This window comes from Sceloporus occidentalis, unplaced genomic scaffold (assembly GCF_023333645.1).
Source record: "Sceloporus occidentalis isolate IW3139 unplaced genomic scaffold, rSceOcc1.0.p SCAF_13, whole genome shotgun sequence".
NCBI lineage: Eukaryota > Metazoa > Chordata > Lepidosauria > Squamata > Phrynosomatidae > Sceloporus > Sceloporus occidentalis.
In genome coordinates, this window is record NW_028316993.1 from 9,109,282 (window position 1) to 9,133,313 (window position 24,032).

At 42.9% G+C, this 24,032-nt stretch overlaps 2 protein-coding genes across 3 annotated transcripts; both read left to right on the forward strand.

Annotated features, from left to right (window-relative positions):
• Window positions 1-6,744: 6,744 nt before the first annotated feature.
• LOC149304864 (sulfotransferase 2B1-like) lies at window positions 6,745-13,722 on the forward strand. 2 transcript variants are annotated; one of them, XM_089478353.1, is made up of 7 exons: window positions 6,745-6,777; window positions 8,202-8,347; window positions 9,048-9,256; window positions 9,488-9,614; window positions 11,005-11,099; window positions 11,610-11,790; window positions 13,226-13,722. In XM_089478353.1, the coding sequence occupies exons 2-7, from the start codon at window positions 8,218-8,220 to the stop codon at window positions 13,333-13,335; spliced, it is 852 nt and encodes a 283-aa protein (XP_089334479.1). In that variant the 5' UTR covers window positions 6,745-6,777; window positions 8,202-8,217; the 3' UTR covers window positions 13,336-13,722. The 2 variants fall into 2 exon arrangements, with proteins under 2 accessions (XP_089334479.1, XP_089334480.1); XM_089478354.1 differs by having other exon boundaries at window positions 6,749-6,777; window positions 8,239-8,347.
• A 2,663-nt stretch (window positions 13,723-16,385) lies between these two features.
• Window positions 16,386-20,308, forward strand: LOC149304865 (sulfotransferase 2B1-like). Its single transcript, XM_089479369.1, has 6 exons — window positions 16,386-16,515; window positions 16,884-17,092; window positions 17,322-17,448; window positions 17,928-18,022; window positions 18,523-18,703; window positions 20,034-20,308. Exons 1-6 carry the CDS (start codon window positions 16,386-16,388, stop codon window positions 20,141-20,143), a joined length of 852 nt encoding a protein of 283 aa, XP_089335495.1. The 3' UTR covers window positions 20,144-20,308.
• The last annotated feature ends 3,724 nt before the right edge of the window (window positions 20,309-24,032 follow it).

Here is a 24,032-nt window from a genome sequence, read left to right on the forward strand (position 1 = left end):
ATGTTTTCTGTCCTCACAAGGCAGCTCTACAATGGGTCCACCAACTCCCTGGGTAATTTAGTAGTCAGAGAAGTGTGTGTGAGGAGGTGGACCTAGGCAGCATCTGTCTGCATTTGTGCAGCTGGAAAAAAGAGTTGTTGCCTTTCCAAATATCCAGCGTACTGAAGTGTGATGGTTGATCCTTTCTCCCAGATGCAGAAGTGTAGCTGGATGTTGCATGGGTGCACCCACACTTTCTCCTGGTCACAAAATGGTTAACGGTGTGCACATAGATGTTAAGAAGCTGCCTTGCATGGGAGGTGGGAAGGGGACAGAAAAGAAGCCCCACAAGTACACCTGCAGAATATTATGCTCTATAATGATTTCCATATTTGTAGGTGCCATGTGGTGTAATGGATAGAGCACTGGACTACAGGAGACCAGGACTTGAATCCCTGCTCAGCCATGGAAGCCCATTGGCTGACCCTGGATAAGTCACACTCTCTCAGCCAAAGAGGAGAGCAATGGCAAACCTCTTCTGAATAAATCTGGCCAAGAAAACCTTATGCAAGGGTCACCATAAGTCAGAGTCGACATAAAGATCTATAACAACAATAGTGTGCTGACATATGCATAGAGTCTAATCTGGGTATAATTGCTATTATAAAAATAGAATTACAATATATGTCACCCTTGTAGGCAAGACTATGACCAGCTGTCAGGAACTAGTTGAACTTTCCTCCCTAGACTCAGCAATTCAGGATTCGTGGATGATCAGTAAGCTTTATTCTGAGATGAGGGAGATGTAGCTAGCAGGATGTCTTGGACAGAACTGAAATCTAAGTACATATACATCAAATATAAGCCTACCAAAAGTATTAGCTCCACGTCACAAAATTGGCGGACTCAATTATTTCATTGTGCTCAAACAGTTGGTTCTTCTTAGGGTGTTTTTCTTCTTCCCCAGGGAAGCTTTGCCTAGCTGTTTTAACCATCACAGCAGCTAATGGAGGCCTTCAGAAACCGAAAAGTCAAAACACCCCCCACACATTCCTTTATCAAGCATTCAGCAATTAATACAAGCCCTCTCTCTGAAGCTACCATACACTGCGTACTTAACATATTTAAAATATACAAAAGCATTACAGATTTTGCTATCTATATAACTGTTAATCTAACCAGCAGGATATGTTATCTGTTTGTTTAGCCCAAATTTGTATTTCCTCCTCCCAAGATATCACAAACCAGTTTCCATACCAGCTAGTAGGAAAAATGCATCACATCATCATGAATCTACAGCTATGTATAACAGCACATAGCAAAGCATGCACATGTCCACCAACCTAACAACACTCCTGCATAAAGCATCAGACTATCAGGCTTGTTTCAAATGCATATCAGCACATATATCAGTTAGCACATGTCACGTACATATCAGTTAACGCACCTGATGTAAACTCTCCATTATATTCTTGTCATCTCACAGCATATTCATATAAGCAAAAGGTCTAAATCATACCTTCCAGTTGAAACCATGCATATTAGAATATCATACATCCAGTTGTATCGAACACATGATGCATAACAGGATCCCCCAGCACACTATCATGCCAGGACCAACCTGATCAGGTATATACAGGTGCTGAGCATTTGTGGACTGCTTCAAAGCACCAACTCTCCCAAGCTCATATGATTCTTTACTTTTAAACTACACTTGGACTGGACGGACCTAATAAAGGATTTTTTCCAACAGAAGAAATCTTTCAAACAGCACTGTTTTATATAATGTAGGGTGTATGGCTGTTGGATATTCTCAGAGCCTCCCACAGTTTGCATTGGGAGCCTTCTGGCCTGTACACTAATGATTCTTCTGGTGAGCTGCTTGGATTCCCAGAATGGAGGCATGCATTTCAGTGCCTGCAGTGAAATATGTCATTTTGAATACTGTGGAAATACAAGCGCCCTGCTGCTCTGACCTCCAGTGAGAAATATATCAGTTCATGGTAAGACAAGAGCTTTTACTGATGGAGACTGACCTGGGTACTGTAGCAGGATACAAATCTGCACATTATTTCATGGAAAACTCAACACTTGAGTCAGTTTATTATGTCACAAGTTGGAAGCAGAGTTGGAAGATGAGAGGGACAGAAGAGCCTTAGGCTGCTGCCACTCTGCAGAGTTAATGTAGTTGAACACCTCTGTAACTGCCATGACTCAATAGTATGGAATTCTGGGATTTGTAGTTGTGTGAAGTATCTCTGTCAGAGAGCGCTGGTGCCACAACTACAAATCCCAGGTTTTTATAGGATGGTACCATAAGCAGTGTCAAGCCACATTAAATCTGCAGTGTGGCAGCAGCCCTAGAGTGCTCAGAACATGCTGGTGTACATGTCTCTTGTTCTCTGCCTAACAAAGGGATTGTGACCTTGCAAGGACTGGATCTTGGATCTTAGAGGAAGTACCTTTTTGTATTGGTAATGTAATTCAAATTTTATCTCCTGGACTCTGGAATGCTTTGTTCTCAATGTCACATGGCCAGAAGGAGCAGGGACTTGCCTGTATAGATATCCCTCCAAACCATCTCAATACAGAACAACAGAACAACAGAACAACAACATCTTGACAAAATGCAGGCCTGCGACTAATATCATCATATATTTTCTCTCCTGAATGTTTTTTAACACTTTTGTCTGATGAAGAAGCCAGCAGAGGTTCGAAAGCTTGCATCATATATTTTGTGCATTTTGGTTGGTTGAATAAAGGTATCAGTGTTTCGTGGATGTTGGATGTTATTGTACTTTGCTGAACGGCCAAGACGACTACCCCTGAATACGTCTCTTGAGAGAGATCAATGGTGCCATCTAGTGGATCTAGTATCTGCAGAGATTGTATTAAAAAATAACAACCCAACAACCCCAAGGCTTTTTCTTTTTTGAATAGGAAGGGATTTGCAATTTGATTGTAATTTTTTTTCAGAAACAAACCACAATGAAATTTCTCCCATTTGCACTGGACCAGTTCAATAGACATTATTATTATTATTATTATTATTATTATTATTATTATTATTATTATCATCCTGCCTTTCTCCCAGGACTGGTACTCAGGGCGGCTTGCAACATTAAAAACAATGCAATTGAAAAGATACAAAAATAAAACATTAAAATAATATTAAACGACTACAACAAAAATAAAAAAGAGAAGATAAACACGTCTAATAAACATTTAAACAATATAGCATCCCAAGGCGTCCTTTAAAAGTGGTTTTGTATTGGGAACCTGTCTTCCAATTCCCCCCCCCCCCCCCCCCCATTGGTTTATCATTAATCCAGAAAGTAAATTCAAACATTTTTTAACAGCCAGTCACCTATTGCTGGTATTTCCTCCACTTTTCATTTCTTAGCATACACAGTACATTCTGCTGTCATCGTATATAAAAACACCCTCCGATATTTTTTTCCACAACTTGCATTTACTATGCTCATCATGTTCGGGAGTTATAATTCTGTTTTCATCTGGAGATTAATCCCTATTACTGGCATGTGTGTTTTTGACCAAACCTCTTTCGCTCTAAGATAGATCCTCCACATGCGGTAAAAAGAATCCATAGTTTTTTGGCATTTCCAACACTGGTTGCTTCCTATTTTGTGCATTTTGTCTCATTTTTCAGGAGTTAGGTAACATCAGTGAAGCAGTTTAACATAGGCCCCATACAGACAGTCCAAAATAAAGCTGCTTCAGGTCACTTTGGAGGTATGTTGTTTAAATGATGCATGCATCCTAAGGACTGGTGCACGGCTTTGGTGCAGCTTCTGGACTCTTTGGATGCATGCATCATTTAAACAACATACCTCCAAAGTGACCCGAAGCAGCTTTATTTTGGCCTGTCTGTATGCGCCCATAATTTTCTTTCAAATCTCGTCACAGTGTAAATTTTTGCGTTCTTTTCCACAAATTTCTCCAAATCCATTTTGTGCCCATTGAGTCATTGAATCATTAACTATTTCTTCTTCCAATTCTGGCTGAAGAATGATATGGTGAAATTTTTGCTGTTTGTATGCTATCTGGCACCTTTAACTACTGTGTTATTTATACATGTTATTGCAACACCGTTCATTTTTAAAAGCTTCGTATGATAAATGTTGGCCACTTTTCTTTCTTTTTAAAAATTATTTAATAAAAAAAAATTATTGTAACATAGCATTGCTCCAGAATAAACATTTTAAAACTTTGACTTACAATTAAAACACATCTTATATTAGGTAAACCAACATTCATTTTGAAGGTGATTTTTTTCATTTCCCCCCAAAACATTTTGTTCCTTCAGTTCTTCCAAATCTAACTATGCATATTTTTCACGCTGTTCTTTTCTTCTATTATTCAGCCTTTTTGATTCTCTCTTTAATAATTTGATTAAACCTGTTTTCCCCAAATAGGTATCAATAACATATACAATCACGTTAATCTCTGAAACCAATAATTGATATCATTCCCCGCTTGTTACTTAAATATTTTGTCACCGAATCCCAAATTTCTACAAATCTTCCTAGGCTTTCATATTTTATTGGACAAGTAAATTTATCGAATTCAGCCACTTTTCAAACAGTTGATGTCCTTCTAGGACAAAAAAGGAGACAATCCAAGTGTCCAAACACTCCTCTCTTTCCAGGTTCGCTTTCTCTCATTCTTTCATTCAAATTGTCTAAAACTGAAATGCTTTCCATTAAAGATATGAAAAACTGCAAGTGTTGGCAAATTCTTATAAAAAGCCCAAATCAGATTGAAATTCTCAGCCATCTGCATTGGCCAAATTCAATGGCTATTCCTAGCGTGGAGTGGTCAATGTTGTGCCTTTTTGCCATACAGCTGTTAAAGACGAGAAGCCTGTCCAAAGGAAGGAAATGGCAACCTTTATTCCAGCACTTTCTGCTAGGAGAGGAAGCCCCAGGAAGACCTGTCCAAGAGACTCAACAAAAGGCAAGCAGTGGTTGTACAGTAGTACCTTTCACAATCCTGAAAATCACTATCTGCTAACACTTTTTTTATTGTAGAAAGATCTTGTAGCACCTTTGAGACTAACTGAAAGAAAGAAGTTGGCAGCATGAGCTTTCGTAGACTTCAGTCTACTTCCTCAGATGCTTTTGGTAGAGTTGAAGCCAGGGATTGAGCTATATATGCCACAGGTATGTGAGAATGTCAATTCAAATTCAAAATCCTTGGGAATGGAAATCACAAAGTTGGCCCCAGGGTTGGGGGAAGCTGGTGAATGGATAGCAAGTGGTGGGGAGGGAGATAGAAATAGAGATGGAGGAGGCGAGCGTGTAAGGAGGGCAGTTTTACAAAGGACATGTTTGAAAAGGTAAAGGCGTTCCCTCTTCACTCCCCATCCCTTCCTGAGGTGCTTGAAGAAAGGGAGTCCAATGCAGAAGCAGCAGTAGATTCCTAAGTCGGGCTTCTGCAGCTGTGCTGAGTTGCAGGCTTAGGGTCGCCATATCACGCTTTGTGGCAGGACATTTCTTGGTTTTTTTGCATTTGGGATGGTCCCGTCCCGTTTATACTGCTGTCCCAGCTCCCAGGCCTCTTCTGATGCCAATTACCTCCGAGTTTCGCTCTCCCGGGCCAGCACCAGGGAAAGTGGCCAAGTTCCTCGAAGCCTCACAGCAGCCAAGGGCAGGGCTGTTTCAGGTCCTTTTCCTTGAAGCCCAGCCCTGCATGTGCAAGAGAGGGAGAGAAGGAGAGCACGTGGTAGCAAGCTCCAACAAGCCCGGTAGGTCTCTGAGCCTAGGCCTATTGTTGCTGCCTCTGCCGCCGCCGCTGCTTCCCAAAGAGATCCAGCAGGCAGCCCAGGTAGACTTCTTTGAGGGGGTGGGGAAGGAGAGAGGCCCATTGCTGCCATGTGCTGCAGTTTGGAGACTGTTGGGGGCCGTTTGTGCCCTCTTTGAGGGAGTGGGGGGGACTTTGCCATTTTTTCAGAGTGTGACTTGCTCAAAGTTTTTTTTAGGGGGGAGGTTTGCTTAGAGAGGGTATGAATTTGCCCTCTTCTGAGGCAGAGAAAGTGTGACTTGCCCAAAGATTTTGGGGGGTTTGCTTAGAGAGGGTATGTGTTTGCCTTCTTCTGAGGCAGAGACAGCGTGACTTGCCCAAGGATTTGCAGAGCCTCTTCCTGGGGATGCCATATGTCATTGAAAATCCTGGATTGAAGAGAGCAGGGACAAAATAAAGCTGCTTTGGGTCACTTTGGAGGTATGCTGTTTAAATAATGCATGTGTCCTAAGAGGCTGGAAGCTGTGCCAAAGCCATGCTCCAGTCCTAAGGACTTGAACGCAGCTTTGGTGCAGCTTCTGGCCTCTGTTTGGGCTCCTAAATGTCTTCGTTGGTTGATCCAATAGCTCTTGGATTCCTCCTTCATGATGGAACATCACTTCCAAGCAGTCCCAAGAACTGAAGAAACTCCCCTTAGCTTTGGTAACTGTGAAGTCAGAGTGATAGACTTTGGTGAGGATGCAGGATCACAGCTACTAGTTCCATACCTTCCTTTGTCCCCGAGGTCCTTCCATTTTATCAGGATTATTTTGTACCTCTGTTAACCTGCTTCTCTTTTTCTTTTTCTCTCTCTCATTATTTTTATGTATTATCATTTAAGTTGTATATTCCTGGCATGAGCTGCCTTGCTTACTACATTTTTTATTGATCTTGTAGATCAGCTGACTTGCTCCTGTAACAGAAGAAAGAGACTAAGAGCGCAAAGATCATAAGTCATTGACAGCAGAGTGTGAGGCAGACAGGCTGAATTTGGAGGTGAGCAGGGAATCTTCTGGGGCCACGGTGGATGGGGTTTCTGCATCTGCTTTAGGAATAAGGTTTGCCAGGTGCTTGATACACAGCAAACCAAAGGGATCCTTCTTCTCATCAAACTTGCTTTGTGTTCTGGATTCACTGACCCAAGCCTGGAATCCAATGGGACATACTATGATCGTAGGTTAAGGAATGGCTTTGCTATATTTTCAGCTTGGTAAAATAATCCAATGAATAGTTTTGTGTGGGGTTTTCAAGCTGTGAGGCCATATTCTAGAAGAGTTTATGCCTGACATTTTGCCGGCAGCTGCGCCTGGCATCTTCAGAGAATGCTGGCATGAAAGAGAGTGGGGTATATATACTGTTGGTTGAGAGGAAGCAATTTACATGTTGATCTGTGTATTCTGTTGTTGAACAATAGTTGATCTTTGTACTGTTCTGTCGCTTTCTCTCAACCAACAGTGTATGTACCCTACTCTTATATACACACACACACACCCCACTCTCTTCCATGCCAGTATTCTCTGAAGATGCCAGCCACAGCTGCTGGCAAAATGTCAGGAAAAAGCTCTTCTAGAACACAGCCGCATAGCCTGAAAAACCCCATTAAAAACTATGGGTGCCGGCCTTTGACTTCACAATTCAATGAATGGCAATCCCAGGCTCACAGTATCAGAGCTATTCCCAAGCAAAATGTAGAGTGTGTATAGGAGTGGGAGTTTTACCAACTGTCCCTAATTTAAAAGGTAAAGGATACCCATTTGATGTGATTGTCTAGTTGTGTCTAGTTGTGTAGAGGGTGGTGCTCATTTCCATTACTAAGCCGAGGGCGCAAGAAATAAAGATGACTTATGTGGCCAGCATGACTAAATGCCAAGGAACATGGAATGCTGTTACCTTCCCACCAAAGTGGTACCTATTAAGTGGTACTTGCACTTTTAGATGCTCAACAAACTCAGCATACTGGCCTCAATTTGGATAGCTATAGCGTTGGCCTTGGGTTTGTCATTTTAATGATGGGAAGTAAAATTAACTGTTCAACAATGTTGACATTTGATGTGACCCAGTGTGATGTAGTGGTTTGAGCATTTCATTCGCTCGAGATCAGGGCTAGAATCCCAGCTTGGCCATAGAAACCCACTGGATGACCTGGGCTTGTCATACTCTCTTAGCCTGAGAGAAAGACAAAGATAAACCATCTGAACAAATCTTGCCAAGAAAAGCCTGTGATAGGTCGGCCTTAGATGTCCCATGAGTCAGAAACGACTTCAAGGCACACAACAACAAAGACTGTTCTGCAACTCTGAGATCTGATATTGTTGAAAGTGCTGCAAATGGGAACCCATTAAGTAAAGCATTAAGGGTGTTGCATCATAATTTCTCTCTCTCTCTCTCTCTCTCTCTCTCTTTCTTAAATGTGCGTACAGTTTCCCCATATCAGTTATGACCTATTTCACCCATAAGGGGATTCTTTTCACCACTCTGGCCTGCTCACAGAAAACGCTGATCTCTGTGGAAAATGACTTGCAGCTGTTGGATGATGACGTAGTGACTGTCACCTATCCAAAGTCAGGTCAGTAGTGCAGTTATGCAATTTTGGATTCTGGACCTTTAATGCGCTTACAGGGCCCCCTTTATGTGATAACATACTTTAGAAGTGAAGCACACAATCAAAAAATAATTGTGTCCCCACCTCCTTTCCATTGTATGCAACTGCTGCATTCCAAATACACTACAATGAAAGATAGCTTCTGTTGTTGAGGGGGGGTGGGTTACAATTCTAGCCAGAAATAATCACATTTGAAAAAGCTATTTCTGAAGCACAGTTCATTCTCCATACTTGACTGTGCTTCGGCATTTTTCTCTACACCCAACTTTATTCGAACCCTTCCTTTCTGGAACTTTATTTTCTTTTGCCTCAGCACCATCTCCAACCCTGTCTCTTAAAAAAGCTACTTGGATTCCAAAAGCAAAGTAAAATTCTTTTGGAGATCCTCACTTGCTCCCTCTGTCAAAGGAATATGCTCATTTTGGTATCACCATCTTGAACCTGACTGATAGAGAAACCCAAACCTGACTCATAGAGAATCACAAATATATCTACTGGTTCCTTACAAAGATCAGTTCGGGTTCCTTGGGATTTATTTTAGGATTTGAAAAGTGAGGAAATCTTCATTGGATAGTGGAAGGGAAGGGGGATTAGGCAATGTATACCAGAACCAAAATAGATGGAGAAGCATAGACTACTTTATAATCATTGGACTTCTACTCAGGTACCAACTGGATGCTTGAGATCTTGGGGCTGGTCCTTCGTGGTGGGGACCCCTCATGGGTGCGCAGTGTGCCAGTGTGGGATCGGTCACCATGGATTGAGACTGATGATGGCCTGGAGAAAGCCTTGAATTATCCTCCACCCAGATGTCTGTCTTCTCACTTGCCATTCCAGCTTTTCCCTAAATCCTTTCTCAAATCAAAGACCAAGGTAAGAGAAGAAGTCATGAAGTAAACATTTATTTTGTCATGGAGTGCAACAGAGATATGAAGCATTTAGATGGCTCTGTTCATTTACAGCAAGATGGTATATTGTGTAGTAAAGCTTGGAGAAGACTCAAGGAATGTTTCTTGATAGCTGCTCTGATTCTAGGGAAACATGAAATATCCTAGATGCTGAATATATCTGCCTCCTTAAATTTAACCTTTCTGTCACTTGCAGATTATCTATGTCCTGCGTAATCCCAAAGATGTGCTGATCTCACATTACCACTTTTCCAAGGTGTTTAAAGGATTCAAGGAGCCTGGGACTATGGAAGAGTTCATGGAGGCTTTCCTGAATGGAGATGGTATGGAAAGAAACAATCAGTTGACTGCTTTAGTACAGATTGCAGCAAACTCACAGTGAATGACCACTGTACCACCGTTTCCTTCTTTTCGCCAGAACTGGAAATAAGCTTTTGTGGTACTGAGCATCCAGTTGCAGCTTCTGTGTGACTATTATATCTTCTTTGAGGGAATCCAGGAATCTGGATTTCTCAGAAAGCAGAGACAACTTATTTGTGCAGTAGTGGCACAGTAAAATGATTAGTGAATTCCTTAGTGCAGGTGTGGGGCAGTGTTTCAAGGGATAAGAGTGACAGACTAGGAGCACTCCAGGCCCTGAGATTTCTGGGACCAAACCTGGGACCTATGCTGGCTCCCTGCTATGTCACAGAAGCTGTTTTTGTGGCATTGTATTTTGTATAAAATGTTGACCATTGACACCATTCAGTGCATTCAGAGCCTTTCATTCAGAACATCCCTCCCTCCCATGCACTTATACTACATGTCCTTCACAGAGTACTTCCTTAGCAGTTTTATAAGCCTTTTACCTTTATAGTACAGTGGTGAGAAGACAAGACTCACTAGGAATGATGTAAATGCTTGGAAGATAGATGACAGTAGAAAGAGAGGAAGACCACATAACAGATGTCAAAGACACAGTCAAAGAGGACACAGCCTAAGTCTTCAGGAACCTAGCAAGTTTGCTTGGAGATTTTTTGTGGGTTTTTTGGGCTATGTGACCATGTTCTAGAAGAGTTTGTTCCTGTTGTTTCGCCAGCATCTGTGGCTGGCATCTTCACATCAGGAATAAACTCTTCTAGAACATGGCCACATAGCCCAAAAAACCCACAAAAAACTATGTCTTGGAGTGGGATGGAGGTGAGGATTAGCGCATGCTAAATTGCCTGCCGCCATCAGCCTGGTTCCAAGCCAGGTCCCAGTCGTGCACCACCAGCCCTTTTAGAAGTCAGAAGCTTTCCGGGTTATAAAAACTACTGCCTGGGACCTGGGCTGATGGTGGCATGTGATCAGGTGACGATTTAGCATATGATAATCCCCACTTCCATCCCATGTCCCGGCTGCAACCTGGGAGGCCTGAGTCAGTTTTAAAGTTCATGCAATAAGCCAGTGAGTCTGGAATGCAACTGGCTTTGTGTGCTGGTTGCATGTGCAGACGAATCCCTACTGTTGTGTCCAACCAACAGGTGACAGGAGACTCTTTGCCATTGGGTTTGGGGAGCATTCAGTGCACCAGATGCAACTCTTGGCAGGCAAGGATAGTACTTCAGGCTGCAGATCCACCTCTCCTGTACTAGGGACACAGAGAAAACTGATTCCCTCTGTTCCATTCCAACACCACAACACTCTCTTGTGCATTCATGTTCCATTTTTGTCTCTGCTTTGTCTTTCCAGTTCCGTATGGTTCCTGGTTTGACCATGTGAGAGGCTGGCTGGAGATGAAAGACAAATCCAACGTCTTCTTCTTCACCTATGAAGAGTTGCAGCATGTATGTTTAGCTACAGTCACACACCTACAGCATTGCCTGCCTATCTGTCTATGTATCTTGGAATTCTAGCATCCTGTGTCAAATTCCTCAGTCCATAATGAGAATTCCTTGCCTCTCTTCCAAGCGATTAAAACATTTTAAAGTTACAGAGTCTTATATCACATGCAAAGTGTTAAAAGTGAAAAAAAAAAAAAAAAGGAAAAGATACTGCTCTTTTGTGAATTTGGGAAGTTACTGTATTTTTCTATATGGCCAACATGGCTATCCCTGCACATATTTTCTAGAAGTGAAAGGTTATTGATATATGTATCAAGTGATCATGGGAACAGGTAATGATCAACAGAATTTTCTACTCTTTCTTTCCTCCCGTTAGTGTACAATGAAGTGAGATACATCCTTATAGCATTCTAGCTTATGGCTACCTGCAAAAATGACACCATGTAGCAAGGGACAAATGCAGCGTGAGATTTCAGTTTCCCAGTCTTTCTGACTTATTCTTGTCTACCCCAGAATCCTCGAGGCAGTGTTGAGAGACTATGCCAGATCCTTGGAAAGGACCTGAATAGTCAGCAGATAGATTCTGTGCTGGAAAATGCCTCTTTCCAGAAGATGAAGGACAACAACATGTCCAACTTCACCCTAGTGCCAGAGGACCATTTTGATCACAACACAGGGAAATTCATGAGAAAAGGTAACAGCAGAGCTTAAGTGTGTGATGTGGGCTTTTTGTCTAGCATTGTCTTGTGGGTATTTGCTCCAGCTTAGAGAGTGGCTGCTTCCTACACGACAAAAAAAGACAGCATCCCCCTCTTTCCATGCAAAGAAGATGACTAGACTAGACCAAGTAAATCTTATTTGGACAATGGCAACTGGGCAGTGTCTTCCATTGTGCCTGAAGACTACACTGTAGTTTTGTGGGGGGAATACCGTGTGATACATATGATAATGTTTTTGGACTTCTTCCTATTTGTTTGCCTGATGCCCACTTGCTGCATATTCAAAGACATGAACATGTAGAAAGCCTAGAATCAGTTTGCAAAGGGATCTTGTAGTACCTCTGAGACTAATTGAACAAAAGAGCTTTTGTCTATGAGTTTGAGTCTATGAACCTTACTGCGTAACAAAAGAAAGACGAGAGGCAGTGAAACAGAAGCAGCATTTTGCTTAACTTCCCACATGACATTATAGTACTTCCGTTCTCTGTCCATGTGCCTTTTGTCCTGCTGGAAAAATCCATTTGGCAAAAGTGTGCTTATGACCATCTCTCTCTGGAGAGAGAACCAAAGTGCTATGACGCCATGTAGGAAGGTAAGCAAAAAGCCACTTCTGTCTTGCTGCCTCTCATCATCATCATCATCATCATCTTATTATTATTATTATTATTATTATTATTATTATTATTATTATTTTGTAATGCAATAAGGCTCTTAGTCCTCTGTGAAAACTCACACTACTAGGGTCTTTCTTTCACTTCATCGCAAAGGTGCTACACAATCCCTTTGCATACTGATTTTCCAGACTAACACAGCCATGTCTTTGAAGGCCTAGGATGTGTGTGGCCTGGCTTGACTTCCTCTCTGCTTGCTTGGACCTGACACTGCTATCTCTGACCCATTGGGTGATGGCTTCTGGTTCAGGTGGCCAGCTGAAATAAGCCAAATAAATAAATAAATGGAATTGTCACCAATGCTGTAACTGACTCAAAGTGATGTAATAGTAGGTTGGTGGGGGGCTAATGGGGAAATTCCAGAGTTAGGGGCTGCCCTTCAGCATTGGCCACCTTCAAATACTTCCTCACTTTCCATAATAGTAGGGATGGTCATTTCAAGGCAGTTAATTATCTTGTGAGGTGCCTTGGGTATCTTTCTGGGAGAAAGGTGGCATGCAAATGAAATGAAATAAATACTAATTTCAATGAGCTGGTTACATTTCTGTGTATTTATTGTCCCTGCTTTTGGTGTTCCAGGCATTCTGTGTATTTATTGTCCCTGCTTTTGGTGTTCCAGGCATTCTGTGTATTTATTGTCCCTGCTTTTGGTGTTCCAGGCATTCTGTGTATTTATTGTCCCTGCTTTTGGTGTTCCAGGCATTCTGTGTATTTATTGTCCCTGCTTTTGGTGTTCCAGGGATCTCTGGGGACTGGAAGAACCACCTGACAGTGGCACAGAGTGAATACTTTGACCGTGTTTATCAGGAGAAAATGCAGAATGTAAATCTAAACCTACAATGGGATTGAAGAAGCCCAGGCTCCTCTATCTGCTGCTCGGTTTCCTAATACTGTAGGACCATAGCCCTGCAAGACTCAGTGTAGTGTCATAGTTTTGCATGCTGAGGCAGTGCCATCACTTAGGTTGGCATCACCTGGTATGAAAACACATGGTGTCACAACTGCCCCATTGACCTCACCATACCACATAATCCTTAGTGATTTTTTTTAATACTAATATTAGTCATCAATCAGAATTCCTACATATTGCTGAATGTAATGGTAATAGTTGTGACATAAACAACTAGCAAAATTAAAAGATATACCTTTGACTTTCAATATCATCTGTACAAAATTTCAAGTGGTTAAAGCAAAAATTTGGTAAGATGTGATGTTTGAAAGAATATGTAAAAAGAATAAAACAGTTACATTTTTAAAAATAAAATTTAAAAAAATAATATTTAAAATTCTAATTCTTTTCAAACATGGGGCCTTGCCTTTCTCTTCCCTCTGAGCCTTACCCTACTTCCACCATCACTTCAGCGTTTTAAAGGGATGTAGGTGAATGCCACAGCCTGTTATTTCCAAAACGCAGATGTTTGAGGACCAGTGGTGTCACCCCCCTTTTAGGTGTCACTTGGTGTGGTCTGTACCTCCTGCACCTTGTAGTAATGCTCTGTGCTGAGGAAGTCCATACCTGGCCTTTAGCTGATTCCAAGAGTTACTCTAGAGCCATTGCAATCCCCCAAGGTCCTTCAATGAATGGTGGAGATCATGGGTGTGGGTTTGGAGAAATATCTAGGTATGTTTCTGTAGCCCGTTGTAAAATTATTACGTCATTTGCAAAGGTTCAGAAGATCTGCTGGGATCCTCCTGCTGGGATGTTAGTGGGTGACATGATCATTTTGCTTCTTACTACAGTGACAGGTGCTTTTCTGATACCATCCTCCACTAGGACTTTGGTTGCTGCAGAGGGAAGAAGGGAATATCAGCATTTGCATCAACCAAAAAAAGACATACCTAGGTGTAAGATTGTCTTAATGCCTGCATATGTTACTAACAGGAAGGCTTCCAACATTTGGGGTCCTTATACAAGGGGGTGCTGAAAAGCTGTAGGCCTGACTAAGTAGGGAATGACCTAGATACATGAAGCATACATGCTTTTCAATATATTCACCCTGCTGTTCAACACACTTGGCCCACAATTTCTCAAGTTTCTTAAACTATTCAAAAAAGTAAAAATCTGGTGTCTGGTCAATGAAATCCTCATGTGCTGCTGTTATCATCTCTGAATCATTCAAAATTTTTCTTCCTTTCAAACTGTTTTTAAGCTTTGGAAACAAGAAATAGATTGAGGAAGATCGGGTGAGCAAGGTGGATGGTCTGTGTACTCAAGCTTCAAATTCTTCAAAACATTCATTGTCTTGCAACTGGCACAGCACGGCTTGAAGAAAGAGAGTCCAATGCAGAAGCAGCAGTGGATTTCTAAGTCGGGCTTCTGCAGCTGTGCTGAGTTGCAGGCTTAGGGTTGCTATATCACGCTTTTTCGCGGGACATTCCCGGGGGTTTTTTTGCATTTGGGATGGTCCCGTCCCGTTTATACTGCTGTCCCGGCTCCCAGGCCTCCCCTGGTGCCAATTACCTCCGAGTTTCACTCTCCCAGGCCAAGCCTCCTTTCCCCAGCACCAGGGAAAGCGGCCAAGTTCCTTGGAGCCTCACAGCAGCCAGGGACTTGGCTGTTCCTGCTCCTTTTCCTTGAAGTCCAGCCCCGCATGTGCAAGAGAGGGAAAGAAGGAAAGCACGTGGTAGCAAGCTCCAACAAGCCCGGTAGGTCTCTGAGCCTGGGAATACTGTTGCTGCCTCTGCCACTGCTGCTCTCCAAAGTGATCCAGGAGGCAGCCCAGGTAGGCTTCTCTGAGGGGGTGAGGAGGGAGAGAGGCCCATTGCTGCCATGTGCTCCAGTTTGGAGACTGTTGGGGGCCATTTGTGCCCTCTCTGAGGGAGTGGGGGGAACTTGGCCTTTTTTTCAGAGTGTGACTTGCTCAAAGTTTTTTTAGGGGGGAGGTTTGCTTAGAGAAGGCATGAATTTGTCCTCTTCTGAGGCAGAGAGAGTGTGACTTGCCCAAGGATTTGCAGAGCCTCTTGCCTGGGGATGCCATTTGTCACAGAAAACTGGGAAAATCCTGGATTGAAGAGAGCAGGGCTAAAATAAAGCTGCTTTGGGTCACTTTGGAGGTATGCTGTTTTAAATAATGTGTGTGTCCTAAGAGGCCGGAAGCTGTGCCAAAGCCATGCTCCAGTCCTAAGAGGTTGAAAAACTGGAGTGTGTCCAAAGGAAGGCAACTAAAATGGTGAAAGGTCTGGAAGCCATGTCCTATGAGGAATGACTTAAGGAGTTGGGGATGTTTAGCCTGGAGAAGAGAAGGGTAAGAGGTGATACGATAGCCCTGTTTAAATACTTGAAGGGATGTCATACTGAGGAGGGAGCAAGCTTGTTTTCTGCTGCTCCAGAGAACAGGACAGAAAGCAATGGATGCAAGCTACAGCAAAAGAGATTCCACCTCAACATTAGGAGTAACTTCCTGACAGTAAGGGTTGTTCAACAGTGGAACACATTCCTTCCTCAGCTACAGCATTGGCCTTGGATTTGTCATTTTAATGAAGGGAAGTAAAATTAACTGTTCAACAATGTTGAGATTTGATGAGACCCAGTGTGATGTAGTGGTTTGAGCATTGGACTCTCCCGAGATCAGGGCTAGAATCCCAGCTTGGCCATAGAAACCCACTGGATGACCTGGGCTTGTCATACTCTCTTAGCCTCAGAGAAAGACAAAGATAAACCATCTGAACAAATCTTGCCAAGAAAAGCCTGTGATAGGTCGGCCTTAGATGTCCCATGAGTCAGAAACGACTTCAAGGCACACAACAACAAAGACTGTTCTGCAACTCTGAGATCTGATATTGTTGAAAGTGCTGCAAATGGGAACCCATTAAGTAAAGCATTAAGGGTGTTGCATCATAATTTCTCTCTCTCTCTCTCTCTCTTTCTTAAATGTGCATACAGTTTTCCCATATCAGTTATGACCTATTTCACCCATAAGGGGATTTTTTTCTCCACTCTGGGCTACTCACAGAAAACATTGATCTCTGTGGAAAATGACTTCCAGCTGTTGGATGATGATGTAGTGACTGTCACCTATCCAAAGTCAGGTCAGTAGTGCAGTTCTGTAATTTTGGGCTCTGGACCTTTAATGCATTTACAGGGCCCCCTTTGTGTGATAACTTGTGTTGCCACACATACTTTAGAAGTGAAGCACACAATCAAAAAAATAATTGTCTTCCCACCTCCTTTCCATTGTATGCAACTGCTACATCCCAAATACACTACAAGGAAAGACAGCCTCCGTTGGGGGAGGCTTACAAAGATCAGTTCGCATTCTTTTGGATTTATTTTAGGATTTGAAAATGAGGAAATCTTCACTGGATAGTGGAAGGGAAAGGGGATTAGGTACTGTAAACCAAAACCAAAATAGATGGAGAAGCATAGACTGCTTTATAATCATTGGACTTCTACTCAGGTACCAACTGGATGCTTGAGATCTTGGGGCTGGTGCTACGTGGTGGGGACCCCTCATGGGTGCGCAGTGTGCTAGTGTGGCATCGGTCACCATGGATTGAGACTGATGGTGGCCTGGAAACAGCCTTGAATTATCCTCCACCCAGATGTCTGTCTTCTCACTTGCCATTCCAGCTTTTCCCTAAATCCTTTTTCAGATCAAAGACCAAGGTAAGAGAAGAAGTCATGAAGTAAACATTTATTTTGTCATGGAGTGCAACAAAGATATGAAGCATTTAGATGACTGTCCATTTACAGCAAGATGACATATTGTGTAGTATAGCTTGCAGAAGACTCAAGGAATGCTTCTTGATAGCTGCTCTGATTCTAGGGAAACATGAAATATCCTAGATGCTGGATATGTCTGCCTCCTTAAATGTAACCTTTCTGTCACTTGCAGGTTATCTATGTCATGCGTAATCCCAAAGATGTGCTGATCTCATATTACCATTTTTCCAAGTTGTTTAAAGGATTCAAGGAGCCTGGGACTATGGAAGAGTTCATGGAGGCTTTCCTGAATGGAGATGGTATGGAAAGAAACAATCAGTTGACTGCTTTAGTACAGATTGCAGCAAACTCACAGTGAATGACCACTGTACCACCGTTTCCTTCTTTTAGCCAGAACTGGAAATAAGCTTTTGTGATAATCCCCACTTCCATCCCATGTCCCGGCTGCAACCTGGGAGGCCTGAGTCAGTTTTAAAGTTCATGCAATAAGCCAGTGAGTCTGGAATGCAACTGGCTTTGTGTGCTGGTTGCATGTGCAGACGAATCCCTACTGTTGTGTCCAACCAACAGGTGACAGGAGACTCTTTGCCATTGGGTTTGGGGAGCATTCAGTGCACCAGATGCAACTCTTGGCAGGCAAGGATAGCGCTTCAGGCTGCAGATCCACCTCTCCTGTACTAGGGACACAGAGAAAACTGATTCCCTCTGTTCCATTCCAACACCACAACACTCTCTTGTGCATTCATGTTCCATTTTTGTCTCTGCTTTGTCTTTCCAGTTCCATATGGTTCCTGGTTTGACCATGTGAGAGGCTGGCTGGAGATGAAAGACAAATCCAACGTCTTCTTCTTCACCTATGAAGAGTTGCAGCATGTATGTTTAGCTACAGTCACACACCTACAGCATTGTCTGCCTATCTGTCTATGTATCTTGGAATTCTAGCATCCTGTGTCAAATTCCTCAGTCCATAATGAGAATTCCTTGCCTCTCTTCCAAGCGATTAAAACATTTTAAAGTTACAGAGTCTTATATCACATGCAAAGTGTTAAAAGTGAAAAAAAAAAAAAAAAGGAAAAGATACTGCTCTTTTGTGAATTTGGGAAGTTACTGTATTTTTCTATATGGCCAACATGGCTATCCCTGCACATATTTTCTAGAAGTGAAAGGTTATTGATATATGTATCAAGTGATCATGGGAACAGGTAATGATCAACAGAATTTTCTACTCTTTCTTTCCTCCCGTTAGTGTACAATGAAGTGAGATACATCCTTATAGCATTCTAGCTCAAGGCTACCTGCAAAAATGACACCATGTAGCAAGGAATAAGCCAGTGAGTTTCCCAGTCTTTCTGACTTATTCTTGTTTTCCCCAGAATCCTCGAGGCAGTGTTGAGAGACTCTGCCAGATCCTTGGAAAAGACCTGAATAGTCAGCAAATAGACTCTGTGCTGGAAAATGCCTCTTTCCAGAAGATGAAGGACAACAACATGTCCAACTTCACCCTAGTGCCAGAGGACCAATTTGACCACAACACAGGGAAGTTCATGAGAAAAGGTAAAAGCAGAGCTTGAGTGTGTGATGTGGGCTTTTTGTCTAGCATTGTCTTGTGGGTATTTGCTCCAGCTTGGAGAGTGGCTGCTGGCATTTTGCTTCCTCCACTACAAAAGAAGACAGCATCACCCTCTTTCCATGCAAAGAAGATGACTAGACTAGACCAAGTACATCTTACTTGGACAATGGCAACTAGGCAAGTTCTTCCATTGTGCCTGAAGACTACACTGTAGTTTTGTGGGGGGAATACCGTGTGATACATATGATAATGTTTTTGGACTTCTTCCTATTTGTTTGCCTGATGCCCACTTGCTGCATATTCAAAGACATGAACATGTACAAAACCTAGAATCAGTTTGCAAAGGGATCTTGTAGTACCTCTGAGACTAACTGAACAAAAGAGCTTTTGTCTATGAGTTTGAGTCTATGAAAATTACTGCGTTACAAAAGACGAGAGGCAGTGAAACAGAAGCGGAGTTTTGCTTAACTTCCCACATGACATTATAGTACTTGCGTTCTCCCTCCACAGGGGGACAATGATAAATGTGTGCCTTTTGTCCTGCTGGAAAAATCCATTTGGCAAAAGTGTGCTTATGACCATCTCTCTCTGGAGGGAGAACCGAAGAGCTATGATATCATGCAGGAAGGTAAGCAAAAAACCACTTCTGTCTCACTGCCTCTCATATTATTATTATTATTATTATTATTATTATTATTATTATTATTATTATTATATTGTAATGCAATAAGGCTCTTAGTCCTCTGTGAAAACTCACACTACTAGGGTCTTTCTTTCACTTCATCGCAAAGGTGGTACACAATCCCTTTGCATACTGATTTTCCAGACTAACACAGCCATGTCTTTGAAGGCCTAGGATGTGTGTGGCCTGGCTTGACTTCCTCTCTGCTTGCTTGGACCTGACACTGCTATCTCTGACCCATTGGGTGATGGCTTCTGGTTCAGGTGGCCAGCTGAAATAAGCCAAATAAATAAATAAATGGAATTGTCACCAATGCTGTAACTGACTCAAAGTGATGTAAGAGTAGGTTGGTGGGGGGCTAATGGGGAAATTCCAGAGTTAGGGGCTGCCCTTCAGCATTGGCCACCTTCAAATACTTCCTCACTTTCCATAATAGTAGGGATGGTCATTTCAAGGCAGTTAATTATCTTGTGAGGTGCCTTGGGTATCTTTCTGGGAGAAAGGTGGCATGCAAATGAAATGAAATAAATACTAATTTCAATGAGCTGGTTACATTTCTGTGTATTTATTGTCCCTGCTTTTGGTGTTCCAGGCATTCTGTGTATTTATTGTCCCTGCTTTTGGTGTTCCAGGGATCTCTGGGGACTGGAAGAACCACCTGACAGTGGCACAGAGTGAATACTTTGACCGTGTTTATCAGGAGAAAATGCAGAATGTGAATGTAAACCTACAATGGGATTGAAGAAGCCCAGGCTCCTCTATCTGCTGCTCGGTTTCCTAGTTCTGTAGGACCACAACCCTTCATGACTCAGTGTAGTGTCATAGTTTTGCATGCTGAGGCAGTGCCATCACTTTGGTTGGCATCACCTGGTATGAAAACTCATGGTGTCACAACTGCCCCATTGACCTCCCCCATGTCACATAATCCTTAGTGATTTTTTTAATGCCAGTATTACTCAAAGGCCGGGAAAGAGTGGGTGGGGGCACCAGCGCTGGAGGCCTCCCCTCTTTCCCAGCCCCTGGGGAGCTCAGGCCCCGTCAGAAGCTGGGAAAGAGCCGGCGGGGGGCGCCAGCGCTGGAGGCCTCCCCTCTTTCCCGGCCCCCCGCGCTCCTTCTCTGCCTCTGTGGAGGCTGCCTTCCACGGAGGCCGAGAGGGAAGCCGGTGGCCCCGCGTGCTCCTTCTCAGCCTCCGCGGTGGCTGCCCTCCACACAGGCTGAGAGGGAAGCTGGAGGCCGCGGGGAGGCGGGGAAGGTGGCGCGGCCGCACGCAGGAGGCATCGCCTCCACTTTTGCCTCCTCTGCCCCAGACCTCACTGCTCTCCTTTTCCTCTGCCTCCTCCGTGCGGCCATGAGCGTTGGAGGAGGAGGATAGCAGCAAGGCCCCCGCGGGTGCCCGGTGCGGTGCTCAAGCTGTGGTGTGGGTGGCAATTGGTGGCAGGACCGGGCTGGGGCCAGTCCCGAGGCCTTGCAGGACCGGATCTGGCCCGCGGGCCGTAGGTTGCCGACCCCTGCCCTAGGCTCTGCAAAGCATCTCCTACAGTGCTTCCTGCAATGGCTTTCTCTTTGCTTCCTTCTATCAGCAGGCAAAGACTTTTAAAGAATGACTCTAAACAAAAATGGGGGAAAGAATGGCTTCAGATTTTAGAATATTGGTGGGAAAGCTGGGATTTAAAGATCGATTTGCTTTCATAGAAAATGGACACCAGAGCGGACAATTGACCACAACGATTGATAGATGAAATAAGGCTATATAGAGTTTGAGCATAGGAGGCAATTCAAGGATGACACTTTCAATGAGAAGAAACATGAATGTGAAATTATGAGGAGCTCATCAATTTGAGAATCTGGGGGAAAAACAAGATAGACTATAAGAATTTTGTATATGAAAGTTGAATAAAAAGGGAGTTACATTGTGATACAGAAGACTGAAGATTGATTAATCTATGGATGCTATGACATGCAGGAGGCAAGCATCATGAAAACATGATTAAAGTGTGGTAATAGCGCAATCAGGAGGAAGATTATCGCCCCCCCGCATGTGTCTCCTGTTCGTGTCCTGTGCATAAACTGTAATAGATTCGTCTGCGATGCATCCATGACAGTTTATGCATGGGACACAAATGGAAGAAGTGTGCGGGGTGTGATAATCTTCCCCCTGATTGCACTATTACAATGCTGGGGTCATCCTCTGGGCTGTTAGTGGGTGACATGATCATTTTGCTTCATACTACAATGACAGGTGCTTTTCTGATACCATCCTCCACTAGGACTTTGGTTGCTGCAGAGGGAAGAAGGGAATATCAGTATTTGCATGAACCAAAAAAAGACATACCTAGGTGTAAGATTGTCTTAATGCCTGCATATGTTACTAACAGGAAGGCTTCCAACATTTGGGGTACTTATACGAGGGGTGCTGCAAAGTTGTAAGCCTGACTAAGTAGAGAATGACCTAGATACATGAAGCATACATGCTTTTCAATATATTCACCCTGCTGTTCAACACACTTGGCCCATAATTTCTCAAGTTTCTTAAACTATTCAAAAAAGTAAAAATCTGGTGTCTGGTCAATGAAATCCTCATGTGCTGCTGTTATCATCTCTGAATCGTTCAAATTTTTTCTTCCTTTCAAACTGTTTTTAAGCTTTGGAAACAAGAAATAGATTGAGGAAGATCTGGTGAGCAAGGTGGATGGTCTGTGTACTCAAGCTTACAATTCTTCAAAGCATTCATTGTCTGGCAACTGGCACAGCTAGTTAGAATAGTATTCTGTATTAACTGTTTGACCCTTCCGAAGATACCAGTCATAAAAATACCTTTCTTATTTCAAAAGACTTTGGCCATGACCTTTCTTGCTGACCTTTGAGTATTGAATTTCTTTGACCATGGAGAACCCAAGTGCCCCCACTGCAAGAACTATAGGAGCTTATTGCCCAGCCCCTTGGAACGCTTCCCATGTGGAATGAAAGAGGGTGGGATGGGAACAGAATGGGGGCTATTATCCATTATATTGCATGCTGGAATGCCGCTGACACTGCTGGAAGTTCCCATTCCATTCCCCATCCGTCCCAGAGGAGGCGATTTTCAGGAATGCTTCTGAACAGTTCCTGAAAATCACCTCCTCTGGGATGGACTGGGAACAGAATGGGAACTTGCAGCGGCATCAGCAGCATCCTGGCATGCAATAAAATGGGTAATAGCCCCTATTCTGTCCCCATCCTGTCCCCTTTCATTCCACGCTGGGAGTGTCTCAAGGGGCTGTGTGCTAAGTTCCATAGTTTGGTCTCTGGATCATAGTAACCATGTTTCATCAACAGTGACGAGTTGTTCCAAAAAATATCACTAGATTACTCAAAATGCTACAACACTCAGACCAATACACTGTTTTAAACATTTTGAATTAATCTCTTAATGAAAACTCTTTTTAAAAAGTCTGGTGTCTGTCTTGTTTATGCTCAGGCAGAATCTATGATTCAATTGCTATCGAGTAACGCATTTATTAGCCGCAAATAGAATGGATCTGCTGAATCAGTGAGAGTGCAATAAATCAACACTTATGCAAGTTCAGTTGCTTCAGTGAGCATACACTTGTTGGGATTAGAGACATAAAGAATGCTTGCAAATTTTCCTCGACCTTGATGGGAATCAGAATTTGGATTCATATGACAATACCACATCAAGAAACTAGCCAAGTGTCATTAGATGCTCTCCTCTGGAATTACTTATGCTTATATGTAAGAATGAAATAAACTAAGATTATGACATCCCTAGGTGAGACTCTCCATTGGATTTAGGTCATCATTCTTATACAGCTATTTAACAGACTGTTATCTGCCCACCTGAGTCTGCTCAGGCCCTATGATCCTTGGGAGGGTCCCTTGTCTTATTAGTTGTGTCACTTTCAGAGGTACATTTGGTGGGAAGGCAAGATGGACTTTCTTGATGGCAGCCCCTAGGCTCTGCAAAGCATCTCCTACGGTACTTCCTGCAATGGCTTTCTCCTTGCTCTCTTCTATCAGCAGGAAAAGACTTTTAAAGAATGACTCTAACCAAAAATGGGGAAAAGAATGGCTTCTGATCTTAGAATATCGGCGGGAAAGGTGGGATTTAAAGTTAGATTTGTTTTCATAGAAAATGGACACCAGAGCAGACAACTGACCACAACGATTGATAGATGAAATAAGGCTATATAGAATTTGAGCGTAGGAGGCAATTCAAGGATGACACTTTCAAAAAGAAGAAATATGAATGTGAAATTATAAGGAGCTCATCAGTTTGAGAATCTGGGGAAAAACGAGATAGACTATAGGAATTTTGTATATGAAATTTGAATAAAAAGGGAGTTACATTGTGATACAGAAGATTGATGACATGATGTGACTTAATCTATGGATGCTATCACATGCGGGAGGCAAGCGTCATGAAAACATGATTAAAATGTGGTAATAGCGCAATCAGGAGGAAGATTATCACACCCCCGCATGTGTCTTCTGTTCGTGTCCTGTGCGTAAACTGTCATAGATGCATCTGTGATGCATCCATGACAGTTTATGCATGGGACACAAATGGAAGAAGTGCGCGGGGTGTGATAATCTTCCCCCTGATTGCGCTATTACCACATTTTAATCATGTT